Source organism: Euwallacea fornicatus, chromosome 33 (assembly GCF_040115645.1).
Source record: "Euwallacea fornicatus isolate EFF26 chromosome 33, ASM4011564v1, whole genome shotgun sequence".
In the NCBI taxonomy this organism is placed as follows: Eukaryota; Metazoa; Arthropoda; class Insecta; order Coleoptera; family Curculionidae; genus Euwallacea; species Euwallacea fornicatus.
The window spans coordinates 2,319,265-2,334,401 of record NC_089573.1 but is presented as its reverse complement, the minus strand read 5'-3'; the positions used below and the strand labels follow the sequence as shown (position 1 = coordinate 2,334,401).

Below are 15,137 nucleotides of genomic sequence, written 5' to 3'. Positions count from 1 at the left end.
ACGACCGATCCAACGTCCAGGTACGTTTATGGTAAATAGAATCCTAGTTAAAAAAATTTATTTAGGCTATAACTTGTAAACAAACGAAAATCTGATAACAACATTTGAGTTTTTTTACATTTATTTTTCATGTTCAACACGCTCCTGAAGTTTGGCACGATCCTCCCGACTCACCCTGTATATATAAACAATCTTTATTTCCTCGGAAATAGGCTATCGACCTGTTAGGTCTTTCTGCCTGTGATACAATGGTAATCTTTTGATGACTAAATACTATCACATTACATCTAGAAGTGCTCCCAAAGGGTGCTCGAAGGGAAAAGGAGGCGGGATTGTCTTGTCTGTCTTGTTAAGCAAAGTGGGCTCAGTATAGTTGAGTTGTTGGTGTTCTTTTTCCATCCGTTCTGTAGTTGTCGTAGTCTTTCTGTTATTCTTATCATGTTTGTGCGTTCATACAGTAATTGGTTGGGTGAGTTGTGTAACGGGTTTTCGGGGTGTCTTATTTTTGTGATTAGTCTTAGTGCAATTTGTTCTATAGTCTGTATGTGTTTGCTTGTTTTTTCTGTTGCATTTGCCCTCAGTACATGCCCGTAGTCCAATAATGGTCTGCATATGGGTTTGTATATTTTTATGGCGTTTTCTATACCAATCCCTTTGTCTTTGTATGTCAATGTCTTTTTTTATATTTTAAATATGTAATATTTTTAAATAGAGATAAAGTATTTATACAAAAGTAAACAAATGTTTCAGTCTAAATATAATTACAAAGAAAAGTATTATTCTTGGATGACAAAAGTTTGGAAACCACTTTCCAAAAACTAAAATACCAAGTAATAATCATTTTAAAAATAAAAAATATCAATATTTCGTGGCATATCCCTTGGCTTTAATCACAGCTAAGCATCGTTTATGCATTGATTCTACGAGCTTTTGACGAACACTTACAGGAATTGCCTTCAATTCCCTTTGAAGAATTGCAAGTAATTCTGCACTATTAAATATGTCAGAATTACGAATTCTCTTCCCTATTTCATGCCAAAGGTGTTCAATTGGGTTAAGGTCAGGTGATTGAGGAGGCCATTGTAAAACATGCACAAATTTTTCTTCTAACCAATTTTTCACCAAACGCGAAGCATGTTTTGGATCATTGTCGTGTTGAAAGATCCGTTATAGGGGCATTTCCCATTCTGCAAATGGAAGCGTATGATTTTCCAATATTTCTTTATATTTAAACCGGTCCATAACGGTATCAATAGCCACTAGAGGGCCCACACCAGATGAAGAAAGGCAACCCCAAATTAGGACTTTACCGCCACCATGTTTAATGGTAGGTATTTGTTTTTTTTTTTTTTTTTTTTTTTTTTAATCTCTTCCTTGCTGGTCGTCGAACATGCTGTATTCCATCACTTCCGAAGAGTTGGAATTTACTTTCATCACTGAACAAGACATTACCCCATTTTGCTACTGTCCAATCTAAATGGTCTTTTGCAAACTGTAAACGGGCTTTAACATTTTTGTCGGATATAAGTGGTTTCTTTGCAGGTCTTCGTCCAAATAATCCTAGATTATTTAGTGTTCTTTTTACGGTTGTTACTGACACTGCGATGTTATATTTTGTGGATAATTCTTTATTAACATCAACAGCGGTCAATCTAGGATTTCCATTTGATAACTTTTTGATGATTGCTCCTGCTTTTGCTATTAGCTTTTTAGGTCTTCCACTTCTACTCCTATTAGCAGTGGTATTATCATTGCGATACCTCTTCGAAATCTTGGCAACACTGCCTTTTGGTTCTTGCAAATTTCTTGAAATGTCGATTAATCGCTGACCACTTAAATGTAACTTCACTATTTTATTTTTCAAATCACTCGAAAAACATTTAGTTTTAGGCATATTGCTAAACTGATCGAAAATAATTTGCGATATTAACCCAACATAATCGAATAATACTCTATTTTTGAATGCAGTTTCCAAACTTTTGTCCGTCGACAAACTGCAAATATTCAATAACAACATTCTTTAGAATCATAAACAATTTTTTTCTTACTGGTTTTTAAGAACGCGAATTTATGCTTATCAATATTCTAAAAAAAAAATAAAATTGCCCTTAAAAATTTTGAAATAATTCAAAATTAAAAAAGTTTCCAAACTTTTGGTCGCTACTGTATCTGATTAAACTAGGAAAAGTGTGCTAATTTTCTACAATAGTTCATCTCCTTTATTATCGCAGATATTAAAGGGAACTAAAAACGAAATTTCAGACAAAACATGCTGCATCGTATGCAGCATCTTTTAAACGCTAAAATAATCCAGAGGGAGCTCGGAAGTTACGGGGAAAACGCTGAATGTTTTTTCCATCCAGAATTTTCCTAAAAGTGCACGTACATGATGCGATTTGTAAAGAGTAGACGTCTAATTAATTTTTAAAATCATGAAAATCAAATAATAGATTATGGCGTATTTTCAGTAAAACGTTAACTCTATCCAGGATTTTATATGATAAAAAGCAGGATGAGGATCTAAATACGTATAAAGGCTGTGGCGTCGTCGCTGGACCGACCGTAGAAAAACCCATTTACATTTTAATACCATCTAATATTATCTTCCCCGTTCGTTTAAAGGCAAAATTGTATTAAACTTTTTTGAAGGTCCTTTTATGAGAGACTGGCACATAAAATGTGAAAAATATTCTGTGCACCGTTTGCGAAAAATTTGGAAAAAAACTTCTAAAATCTGTAAACTTGTAATGCTGCTCTGATATTTTCCTCAATTAAACCACCGACAACCGTCACCTTGTTATCTACTGTGACATTGTGTTAATGAGTTTTGTCAAAGCGATTCTGTCTTTATTAAAGCTTCTTAAAAAAATATCTTACACAGGAGTAGAGACAGTAAACATGATTAAATAGTAGTACGAGGGTAGTCCCACAAGTACCCGACCTGACGTATTAATAGCGATTTCTTTAACGATTGCTTATATTACAAAAACCGAACCTTAAAAAAGCTTATGTCTAAAATTTGAGGGTGGTACGTTGATTTGTATCCATTTTGGTACCATTTTCAGTGAAAGCTCTTGGAGAATTTACGAACATAGGAAGAATTGCTCGTCGATACGTGATTCAGTACTTTCATTTGAAAAGTCTTAAGGGACCTAACATAAAAGCGGAATTAGACTGTACTATTTCGTTAACAACTGTAAAATATTGTTTGGCAAAGCTCGAGCAAAGCTGCCAAGAAAACTCCACAGTGATCGACCCAGGGACACTCCAGATTCGACTACTGCGGAAATTGTGGTAAAAATCCACGCAACTGCACTGTAAAATAGGTATTTCATGAAGTACTGTACATCGCACTGTACACTGAACTATTGCATATGGGAAAGTTGCTCGGAAGATGAATCAAAACAGAGCCGGGAGGACGTTTCGAGGGAACAAGCTTCGTAGTAATAATGTCGAGGTGTTGTGCGAATTCACGATCATGGATCAAACATAGATCCGTTGCTTCACACCTTAGGCCAAAGAGCAGTTGAAACAATGAATTCAAAGGAGAGAATCGGTTCGAAAGAAGGCGAAAATCGTTCCATCTGCACGAGAGGTGACGTCAGTTTTTGGGATGCCGCGGGATAATTTTTATCAACTATCTCCGTAAAGAAAAAACAAATGGAGAATATTATACAAATTTCATGCAGAGTTTAAGAGAAGAAATGAGAAAAAAGCTAACGAACTTGACGAAAAGATGTTTTGTTTCATCAAGACCTGTACACCAGTCCACACTTCTCTTATGGCGATAGCCAAAGTCAATCCACTTGGTTTAGAACTTTTCCCTCGCCCACCCCACCGGCTAGATTTAGCCCCCTCGGATTATTTTCTCTTTTCGAGCTTGAAAAAATGGTTCGGTGGAAAGAGATTTGCCAATAACGAAAGGGTGGAGCCCGAGGTTGATGTCTATTTTGAAACACTCGAAGTTTGTCACTGAAAACGAAATGTGTGTCAATCTTAAAGAACGCTATATTCAGAAATAACGTAATATTTTCAATTTTTTTTTCTCTTTAAGCAACAGGTCAGGTAAGTCTGGAACTATTCTCGTCCATTGGAAATATTTTTGGAGCAGTAGCCGATATCTTCGCAGTGAATTACCCAGATAGACCCATCCCTACCATATAATCGTGAAAGATGTGATTAAACGTTTCGATGGACAAGGGCACTGTCAGGGTTATTTGCAACGGCTCGATGTCCGTTGCCGGAGCTGACCGATAAATTAATAATTCCGATTTGGATATCCTTCTTGATAACGAAGAAAATAACGGTCTTACCACCAGAAATTTTGATGAAGTTGCGGGCCAACGTCACACCACAATAACGGTGCAAACTAAGAAAAAATATGTAAATATCACACCGATAAATATCAAAAACATCAAGAATTACGAGGGAGAGGAAGGTTCGAAGAGGTGAGTTTTATTTTAATGTAATGGAGCGAGCCAATAACGGTCGAAACTTCTTGGAAAACATCTGTTTTACGGACGAGTCTACGTTTACGCTAAATGAAGAAACAAATTGCCAAAACCTCAAATGCTGGAGCAAAAAATATCTCAATATCGTTTTATTGAGGCAGGGGCGCACCATACATTTAGATCGATTTTCTTACGACATAACCTGACTAGAGGGTATTTTCTTAAATATACTTCAACACAAAGTTGGATCCAAAACTGGCAGAGAATGTACCTAAAAATATAGAGGTCTTGTTTCGGATGGACGCAAGTGTACCGTCCTCGGCACCAGTACACTTGCAGTTTGAGAATACCTGCAAAACGTAATTAATGGACACGTAATCGGATCAAATGAGAAAGTTCTCTGGTCCGTCCGATCCCCTAATCTTTTAATTAATGATTTTTTCCATGTGGCTATCTGGATAGTATTTACAACCATGTCCAGTACCGAGACCTGGAGGAGTTTCAAAAACATGACGTCGGCCGCTTGTGCTCGAACCTCCCCTCGAAAGCTTACCCGCACGAAGAGTGAATTTTACGATCGCTTAAGATCCTGTTTAGTAGTAAAGGAAGGATTATTTCAACATTTACTAACTTAGAAATGGAACTAAGAATGTTTATTTATTGTTTGCTAATACCATTAAATGCATTATTTTGTTGCTGGTGGCTTAATTGTGGAAAATATCAGGTCAACGTTACGACTTCACAAATTTGAGAAAAGCGGTTTTCGCAAATGGTACAGGGGCTACTTTTCATATTTTACAGGCGAATCCCTCATAAAAAGGCCTTAAAAAAAACTCAATGTACAATACAATGTTGCTCTTAAACCAACAGGGAAGGCTATATTGGATAGTTTTGAAATGTACATGGTATTCCTATAGACCGTCTGGCGATGCAACACCCTGTATACTATGAAATGTTTCCGAGATCAAATTTCCACTCGAAGGGCCAATTACGTAAAAATTTACCTGCACAACTTTCATATAACGTCACATCACTCTACTGCTAACTTCCTGGCACGCGCAGCAAGTGAAATTGCACTTTATAGGGCGTCTGTCTGCGCATGCGCTTTACACACTTTCGCGCTCGTCTAGCTGTGAGTTTTAACTCTGCTACTCTCGCGTCACTTCCTTTACTTGCAGACGTTCCACTTTGCTTGTGGTTTTTTTATAAATTAAATTTTTAGAACCACCTGATCATCAATTAGTGGATAAGCTATCAAAAAGATAAACTTTTATCACGTGAGAGATTTTGTTCATTTTAATTTTATAACATTTTCGGTGTTAATTGATTTTTGGAATTGGTGAATTTTTTCCCAACTTGCAGATAAAATGAGGATGACAAGAGGCATGAGCGTAATTCCTTTCAATTTGCACTTATTGCGTCGTTTGAATTTAAAATAGCCAAAGTTAGATTAAAATATTGATGTCGACTAGTGCTTTACCGTCAAGAGATATGGCGTAAAGCAATAAAAATATTTTTCGTAACAACTTTTGTACGCATGTGCTTTTTTTATGCATAGGAAGGTGCAGGACATGTGCATTTTCTCACCACATTTATTCCTTATTTGATAACGTTGCGATAAGAAGTTGTTTTCGTTGGTGTTTGTAAGTTTTAAAATGTGTTTAAAAGTTTTCTAATAGGGTAACGCACAAGCAGGTACCAGTTTGGTCCTAGTTAGTTTTCAAATAAGGGGTGCTTCACTGTGAATGTTTTTAGCTCAACAAACAAGCCAGAAATGGCCTCCTTCGTGAACCCAAACTAATTCTCCCTTTCTTGAGTTTTGAATTTAATTTTGATATTTTTTAGTAACCTTTACTAAAAGGAATTTATTCCTCCTCCTCCTCCTCCTCCTCTTCACCCTTCTTTTTCTCCCTCTCCTCTTCATCCTTCTTCTCCCCCTCCTTCATCCTTCTTCTTCTCCCCCTCCTCTTCATCCTTCTTCTTCTCCCCCTCCTCTTCATCCTTCTTTTTCTCCCCCTCCTCTTCATCCTTCTTTTTCTCCCCCTCCTCTTCATCCTTCTTTTTCTCCCCCTCCTCTCATCCTTCTTTTTCTCCCTCTCCTCTTCATCCTTCTTCTTCTCCCCCTCGTCTTCCTCCTTCTTCCCGCCCTCGTCTTCCTCCTCCTTCTCCCCTCCTCTTCCTCCTCCTTCTTCCCCCCTCCTCTTCCTTCTACTTCTCCTCCTGCCATCCTCCCCCTTCTCCTCCTCCTCCCCCACCCCATGAAGATCTGAAATATGTCAATACTTTTCAAAAGCAATTGTTTTTCTATGATTTCTCAATTCAGTCAAAATTCACCTTCATAAAAAATTCCGGGCTCTCAATTAAGCACTTTTGAATTATTAGCAATTTTTGCTAGCCCGAATTGAACCTTCATTTCGCTTAATTCGACGGCTTACAAATTTTCAGTATGAGATTTTGCGAGAGCTAGCGCAAGTACATATCTGTAGTGATTTTGAAACTATTTTTAACCGTATTCTCCCCCAATTTACAGGAGGGTCATATATATTTTGCCGGTGATTGTAACTGTAACTGTTGCTGTTGGGAAAAATATAAAGAAAACAAGAGAAAAAAGGTTCGAAATACAACGTATCGTTTAAATTTAGAGAAATAACAATTGAGGTGGTAAAAAAGGCACTAAAAGTACGGTCCTGTAGGTTTTACTTACGATACATAGACCTTGCCTAAATTCTAAAAAATAGTCCCCTTCTAAATTTCATTCATGTGAAATTTTAGCTACCATAGAGCTATAAAATAAAAAATAAAACGTTAGAAAAATCTAAAATTTTTACGCCTTGTCTACTACTGATAACATATTTAGAATACAATTCATTTTGTAACTAGTATCATTTCTTCGACATAGGAACGATGCGAACTTATGCCCTTTCAGGATGTGGTAGAAAATCGCAAATTAAGACGACTTTGCAAATGAACGTCAGTTGAAAACGCATATTAACAAATACACAGTGTTCAACTTCTAGATTTTTCTTTCAGTTTTCCTTTGCAGTACTTCGAATTTTTCAGACATTTAATTCCAATTTGGAACGCATATTTCTCATGAGAGGCTTAGGGAACAGCCCCTAAAGCCAATTTAAAAACCTACAAGGTGATATTTTTTGAGGGGTTAAAGACCCTTTTACTGCCCCCAACGTTTTTTTTTTTGGTTTGCCATTAAGATGTAGGGTAGAAAGGGAATTAAGTCCCTATATAGGTTGTTACTAAACTATAGTTTGTAATTTGGGTCGTCGCATGTGTATCGAATTAGGTGGCACGTACGTGTCTAGGATATGTGGGAGCAACGTGATATTCAAATGATAAAGACAGAGATATAACATGCATGTCTTCTACACACTTAGATTAGCGGCTTAAAATTGATAATAGGAATGTATACGGGTTGAATAAAGACGGTGGTGTGCCGTTGAGTTAGTTATTTGTTACAATTCTAGCACGATCAGTGGCGTGACAATATATGTCAATTATTTCACCGTATTCGGCATAAAAAGTTTTCGTGATTGGATCTTATTGTTCCGATGTTTAGTTCATAAATTAATAGTTCCTCATCTCCTCACTCTTTACTTGCCTTTGTTGTCCCTGGCTCTTTTATTTAAATTTAAAAAGCAACATTTTTGAGACGCTACTGATCATATTTTATGTTGGCCTTGAATTGATTTGATGCATATGATTCGTACGTATGACGCACATGCAAAGATCCTAAGTACGAACTTTAGTAATAATTGCAGGGTAGATGTGCGGAAAAGTGGGTTAAATTTCATAAGTCCTACTCGAGAATAAGGGTAAAAATAAGGCATTCGTTCGTATGCTTTTGCCTGTTGCTGAAAAACGGCCAACTTACAACTGTAAAGCACAAAAAATCTATGTCTTGATAAAAAGATATCAGTGGCGTACCGAAAAAAAAAACTTTGGAGTAATGAAAACTCTCAAAAATCCATTTTCAAAGGTCTGTCCCCCTCAGAAAATATTACACTGTAGATTTTCATATTGGCCTTAGAGACCAGTTGAAAAGGAGTTTGGACTGCATATCTAAAAAATAGGAAAAACCGGAAAAACAAAACCTGAGACTTGAACATCTTGTATGTTTGTTAACGTGCATTTTTCCAAAAACGACAATTTACAAAATTGTTTTATTTTGTGATTTTCTGCCATTTTCTGAAAAGATACCGATTAGCTTTGTAACGTCCTGTGTATCATACAGGATTATGGAAAATTCAGTGCAAAGAATTTCAGAGTGTACCTTAGGGTTAAAATAAAACTTTTCCTATAGACGTGGGGCCGGAAACGCTTAGATTTCGATTTACAGGTTGTTAAAAGTATCGTCATTATCAAAATTCGTAGGAAGTTATGACTGAATAGTTTGATAATCTCACGTGTTTTCTGTAAATTTTTTTGACGATTTGACTTCGTTGCAAGTTAGTACATTTCATCTGGTTTTAGTCTTGGTGAATCTACATTTGCTCGTTTTTTAATTTCAAATTGAAAATAAATAATAATCATTTGAATATTTAGCTGACGTCCATTATGTTTATGGTCTGGCTGAATGGAACTCGCTCGAAGCGCAAAGATTGTACGTAATAAGAATTTCGAATCGTCGAGCCCCAATAGTCGAACTTTTTCAAATTCCCATCAGAATATCCATGAATATGGCAGTTTTCAGACTCTGAGGAACAATACCAGCAGACCACGCAAAGCTTCAATAAATTTGGCTATTTTTTTTTGTTTTTTTTGTTTTTTTTTTGTTTTTTTTTTGTTTTTTTGTTTTTTTTTTGTTTTTTTTTTGTTTTGTTTTTTTGTTTTTTTTTTACCCGTTTTCTGCCTGCATCGTTTTTAAGAGTCTAAGATTTCAACAAATTCGACAAAGAGAGCATAAGATTGTCAACCTACGCAGTCATACCTTAATATAAATTTTGATGAACACAATACTTTACCACCCTGTGTATCGAAAACTAAGCGTTGGCGGGCCCCTGTGTAAGGTTGTCTTCAGCCGTTTCAAAATATTTCCCATTTCGCGTGTCACTTCTGTGTCAATATCAATTGCATCTCAACCAGAAATAAATCTCGTCCATTAGGTTGAAGGTCTTTGATATCTGTTAGCAGAACACAGAAGTAGAAAAAACTGAAATGTTTATATTCGGCACCACTAGAATCAGCAAAAACGCTTTGGCATGGTGCGAGGTATCAACATATACTCCATTTCGTCCGCACATCTCAGTTGAAATTGTGAAAATAAATTTTTTGGTTAATCCTTTGGGACAAAAATTCGGGATACAAGTGTGTCCTAATTAAGTTCAACAGGTCAGTAACTAAAATTTTATTCCTTGTTTATTTAATGTAAATACCAGATGCCCTGATACTTCCTAAGGCCAGAAGATCAAGAAGTCAAGACAATTATAACACTCTTATCAAGCTTGGGCCCGATAAGCAAAACTGTATTCCGATTACTTTAAATTACGCATTTCTTTGTTTATTTACGACGCTCTGTACCTGTTTTCGTACGACGTTGCTTAAAAATTATTTCACTTTAATGAAACGTTTTCTTTTCTTTTTGTAATTCCAGACGAAGGCAATTGCTTTCTATCGAAGAGGCGTGGAACCTGCCTATATCAGCGGAAATGTCCTCGAGACAGCAGCAGCAGCCCCAACAAGCACGTAATTCCTCCCAGTCCTTTCAGAAAAGTTACCCCCAGGGATCAGGACCTCAAGGCCCGCCGCCGCCTTATCCCAGTCCCAGCGGAGCCTCCGGAAAGCGTTTCAAGATGGAGCCGGACCCTAAGCCCACGCAGCCCAATTTCATGTTGACTCAGCAGCAAATTAACCTACTAAACCACTTACAAGCAAATGCAGCTACCCTGACTCAGCCCCAGATTAACTTAATGAGACAACTACAGCACCAGCATAATCTAATGCAGCAACACCTGAGGAGTCAAGGACAGACTAGGCAAGCTGTTAACTCTGGAGTTAGGAGTGGGGCGACGCCACCTTTCGCCGGCGGCGCGGTTTCGATGGGGGGGTCGTCCTTGAATGGAAGCAAGGGATTTTCTCCCACGGGAAGCGTGAATGTCGGTTCCTCCTTTCTACAGGGACAGCAGCATGATTTAGATGTCGAAGCCGAATTAAAAGATTTGCTCTCGCAGAATGATCTTGCAGCAACTCTAGCCGAAAACTTGTTAAAGCATTTTGGGTCAGATGCTATCGAAGATGCCAAAGAAGGAACCGACGCCACTGCTGCTACGCCTTCAGGACATCTAGTTCCGACTGGTAATAATCATGTTTGACAGTTTTGAGCAGTTATAAAATTTGATACGGCTAGCGTTAGTTGACAATTTCGGCATTAGCGACAAACCATAAACTGTTTGATAGATGAAAATCCGCACCTGTCCTCTAACTTAAAGACGGTTGACGTAGTAATTACGACAACAAACCCCAATAAATCTGATTTTATTACCAATTTATCTTTCTCTCGTAAATATATTTATAAGCGTTTCAAGCACTAAAGCACACATTTTTAAATGTCATGTTAACCACAGTCGCACGATCAGATTCAGCATTCATATTAGCACCGAAAGCGGATGATATGAGAACTATTTTATCATCTGCCACTCATTAGCATTTAAGTGAACTGCTAAAGGTCAAATGTATGAACGGCACCAAAGTTTCTATTACCCTGATGTTGAGTGCTTTTTTAATTTCAGAACCAGCAGTTCAAGTAAACCCAAGCACGCTCTCGTCAGGACCTTTCTCTCCATCGGGCGTCGAAGCCAAATCAGAGCCTATTGAGCCAAAGAAAAGGAGGATGAAGTCTCCCAACCAAGAAAGCGTTTTGATTGTTAAATCAGAACCGCCCTGGGACTTTGAAGCACTTAATTCGTCGGAAAAGAAGTCCAATATCGAGTACAACATCGACATGAGCGCTGAAACTGTTATTCAATTATGCAAGTAAGTTTTTTCGTCAATTCCAAGTTCGTTCTAACTGTCGTCTTGAACGTTTTCAGAAGCGAAGTCGTGAATGGTGATATCAACAATTCAATAATATCAGACGATTCACCGCCCCCTCAACCGCCGGATCCGCCAGCGATAACATTAACCCATCAACAGCTGATCCCTCCTACGCCTTCAGTATATTTGGATAACAAAAAACATGCGTTCAGTCCTCAATTACAGGAGTTCTGCTTGAAGCATCCAATTGCGGTGGTTCGAGGTTTGGCTTCAGCCTTAAAACTGGACTTAGGATTATTTTCGACAAAGACTTTGGTGGAGGCCAATCCTGATCACAGCGTTGAAGTCAGGACCCAAATTCAACAGCCTTCGGATGAGAATTGGGATCCCCAAACTGGAAAGAAAGTGTGGGCATGTATTTCCCATAGGTCGCACACGACCATTGCAAGGTATGCGCAGTACCAAGCATCAAGTTTTAAGGAAAGTTTAAAGGTAGTTTTTGTGTGATTTTTGATGAATTAGAAGTTTATGGATGGGGGTTTAACAGGAAGAACGAGAGAAAAACCAGACAGTCCCGGGATTATCAGATTCCGATTCTAAAGACTCGAACTGTGGCGCAGGTAAAAGAAGGAAAACGAACACTTCAGTTGCCCCATCTTCCATTGCCAAAACGCTCAAGGAAAATAAAACATTGAAGTACGTTTTAATTTCACCAATTTAAAACTCCACTTATTTGGACTATTTGCAGATTTGGAACGAACGTAGACCTAAGTGACGAACGAAAATGGCGTCCCCAGCTGCAGGAATTAATGAAATTACCAGCATTTGCTAGGGTCGTCTCAGCGGCTAACATGCTTTCTCATGTTGGGCACGTCATTCTCGGCATGAATACAGTACAGTTGTACATGAAAGTTCCAGGAAGTCGCACTCCAGGCCATCAAGAGAATAACAATTTTTGTTCCATTAACATCAACATTGGACCCGGAGATTGCGAGTGGTTTGCAGTTCCTGATTCCTATTGGGGCGCTATCTGCAGGTAAATGAACAGGAAATAAATACGAGGCATAATCAAATGAAAACTGTAAAAGCGCCCCAAAAAAAAATCACGCGCGGAATTACAAGGATGGCCCCAGAAGTATCAGACTTAAAAACAATAAAAATTGGAAAATATTACGTTATTTCTCAACATAGTCCTTCTTTAAGATTAACACACTTTTCCCAGCGATGCTCTATGGCGTCCATACCTTTTTTGTAGCAAGAAGCTTCGAAGTTTTTGAAATAAGTATCAATCTCAGACTCCACCTCTTTATTATTGACAAATCGCTTTCCACAGAGCCATTTTTTCAAATACGAAATTGGAAAATAATCTGAGTAGATTAAATCTGCCGAATGAGGGCAAGGAAAACGTTTGAAACCAAATTAATTGATTTTCACCATCCCAGTGATGCCAGTATAAACTGGGGCATTGTCTTAATGAAAAAGAATTTTTTGTCAAATGCTGTCGTTTTTTCCAAATTTTTTTGCTCAAACGATACAATAAGTTTTTATAATATTTTCTGTTTATTGTTTTTCCTTTAGGAAGATAGTTAATGAAAATGATCGCACATGCATCACAAGAAACTGACGTCATCCTTTCCTGCAGGTGGGACGGGTTTCGCCTTTTTTAGAGCGAATTCTCCCTTTTAATTATTTTGACTGCTCTTTCATCTCAGGTGCAAAATGATAGATCCATGTTTCATACACAGTCATGAGTCTATGCAAAAACTCGGCTTTATTGCTGCGAAAGTTTGCCAAACACTCCTGTGAAACATTTTCGCGTCGCTGTTTTTGTTCAATTGAGTGATCGCAGCATTCATTTTGCGCACAGATTTCTTATATTCAGGTGTAAGATCAAAATGCGATATATAGTACTTTTTGAAACGCCCATCGTCCACTGTGGTTTTGTGGATTTTCACCACGATTTCTGGAATAGTCAGATTTAGAGTGTCGTTGGGTGGACCACTGCGCAGTTCGTACGATTGCGCCTAAACTCTGCCACTCAATATTTTACAACTGTTGATGAAGGACCAGATTCGCCTAGAATAGAATCTAACTCCGCTTTGATGTTGGATCGATATACCTTTCAAATAGAAATATTGAATCAATATATCGTTTTTTTGGATATTCACAAAATCTTCAAACACAAACGTAGCACTCTCAAACCTTAGATATGAGCTTTTTAGGTTAAATCTTTATAATATAGGGAAATTTTTAACAAGAAAATCGTCGTTTATATGTCAGTTTGGGTACTTCTATGACTATCCTCGTGCTAGTTATAAATTAGTAGAAATATTATTTTTGTGACGTAGAAGGCTCAGCAAGAATCGTGGTGAAAAAAGCAATGAAATTATTCAAAAAGTAACAGATCTAAAATGGCAACTCCACTAGATCATTGCACTAGGGAGGTACATCATTCTATTATTCGCTTTTTGTGAAGTGAAGGGGTGAAACCCATTGATAATCATCGTAGGATAACGTATCGAAATTCAAGTCTGCGGCTCCTGCAAGTGTATGAATGAAGCAATAAATTCCAAAACTTTAGCTGAGCCTTCCCAATCTAATCCAACTAAACATGTTGGCACGCCTGAGTTGAGTACAAAAGATGAAGTGTTCCTGAAAGAAAATTGTGGTATTATTGTTAACAAAATCGCTGAAATTTTAAACATAAGTCATGGTTCCGTACATCATATTATGCATGATATTCTCCAATTCCATAAAGTGTTAGCAAAGCGGACGCCAGAGCAGTTGACCCTACAATTGAAACAACGACGTGGCAATGCTTCTGAGAAATCCTCGCGTCGGTATAAAACCGAAGAAGACGCCTTTCTGAAAAGCATTGTATTGGAAAAGGACTCCATTGTCACTGGAGATGAGTCCTAGGCGCACTATCATCTACCTGAACCCGAACGAGGAAGCAAAGAATGGCATCATGGTTTTTCATCAAAGCCGAAAAAATTTTACGCTCAGCTCTCGGCAGGAGAGTATATGTTGGCCCTGTTTTGGAATGCTAAGGGGGTAATTTTAGAAGACTACATGCCCTATGTAGGTATAGTGGATAGTGCTACGTGGTCATAACTCCTGAAAGACCGTCCGAAACCTGCTATCAGAACCAACAGGCGAGGATCTATGAATAATAACTTCCTTTTGTAATACGATAATGCGGGACCACATACTGCCCGCACAACCATCCGAGATTTAAAGCTTGAACGTCTATCACATCCTTCATATTCGCCTGATCTCCCCTTCCGTGATTATTATCTATTTGGCCGCCTTAGAGAAATTTCAGACAGGAAGAAATTTCAAGCTTATGATGAAGTAATTGAGAGGGTGCATGAGTGACTGTGTACGCTACTAAAAGATTTTTCTTTCGGGTATTCAAGAATTCCCAAAACGATAGAGGAGGTGTGTTGAACGTGATGGGGACTATATTGAAAAATGACATATTCGTTTATGACATTATTTTAATAAATTAAAGTTAATTTCGTTTTTAAGGTTTTAATTTCACTTTTCCTCGTACTACTTTTAACATTGATTGTGACCTCTACTGTTTTCGTTTCCCTGTAAAATATTTCGGCTAAAAAGGGTTTCAAAAAGAGAGTGTGATACAAATCTCGCCATGAACAAACGTCAGCTGCTCCACGTCTTTTAATTTATATATTT

At 37.8% G+C, this 15,137-nt stretch overlaps 1 protein-coding gene across 2 annotated transcripts in view; it reads left to right on the top strand.

The window, feature by feature from the left end:
• Positions 1–15,137, top strand: part of Utx (Utx histone demethylase) — a 78,074-nt gene that overhangs the window by 61,155 nt on the left and 1,782 nt on the right. For both annotated transcript variants that reach the window (XM_066299287.1, XM_066299288.1), the window contains 5 exons: positions 10,060–10,760; positions 11,195–11,438; positions 11,495–11,930; positions 11,986–12,134; positions 12,187–12,474. In XM_066299287.1, the coding sequence (XP_066155384.1) occupies positions 10,060–10,760; positions 11,195–11,438; positions 11,495–11,930; positions 11,986–12,134; positions 12,187–12,474 (1,818 nt within the window). The remainder of the gene's footprint in view (positions 1–10,059; positions 10,761–11,194; positions 11,439–11,494; positions 11,931–11,985; positions 12,135–12,186; positions 12,475–15,137) is intronic.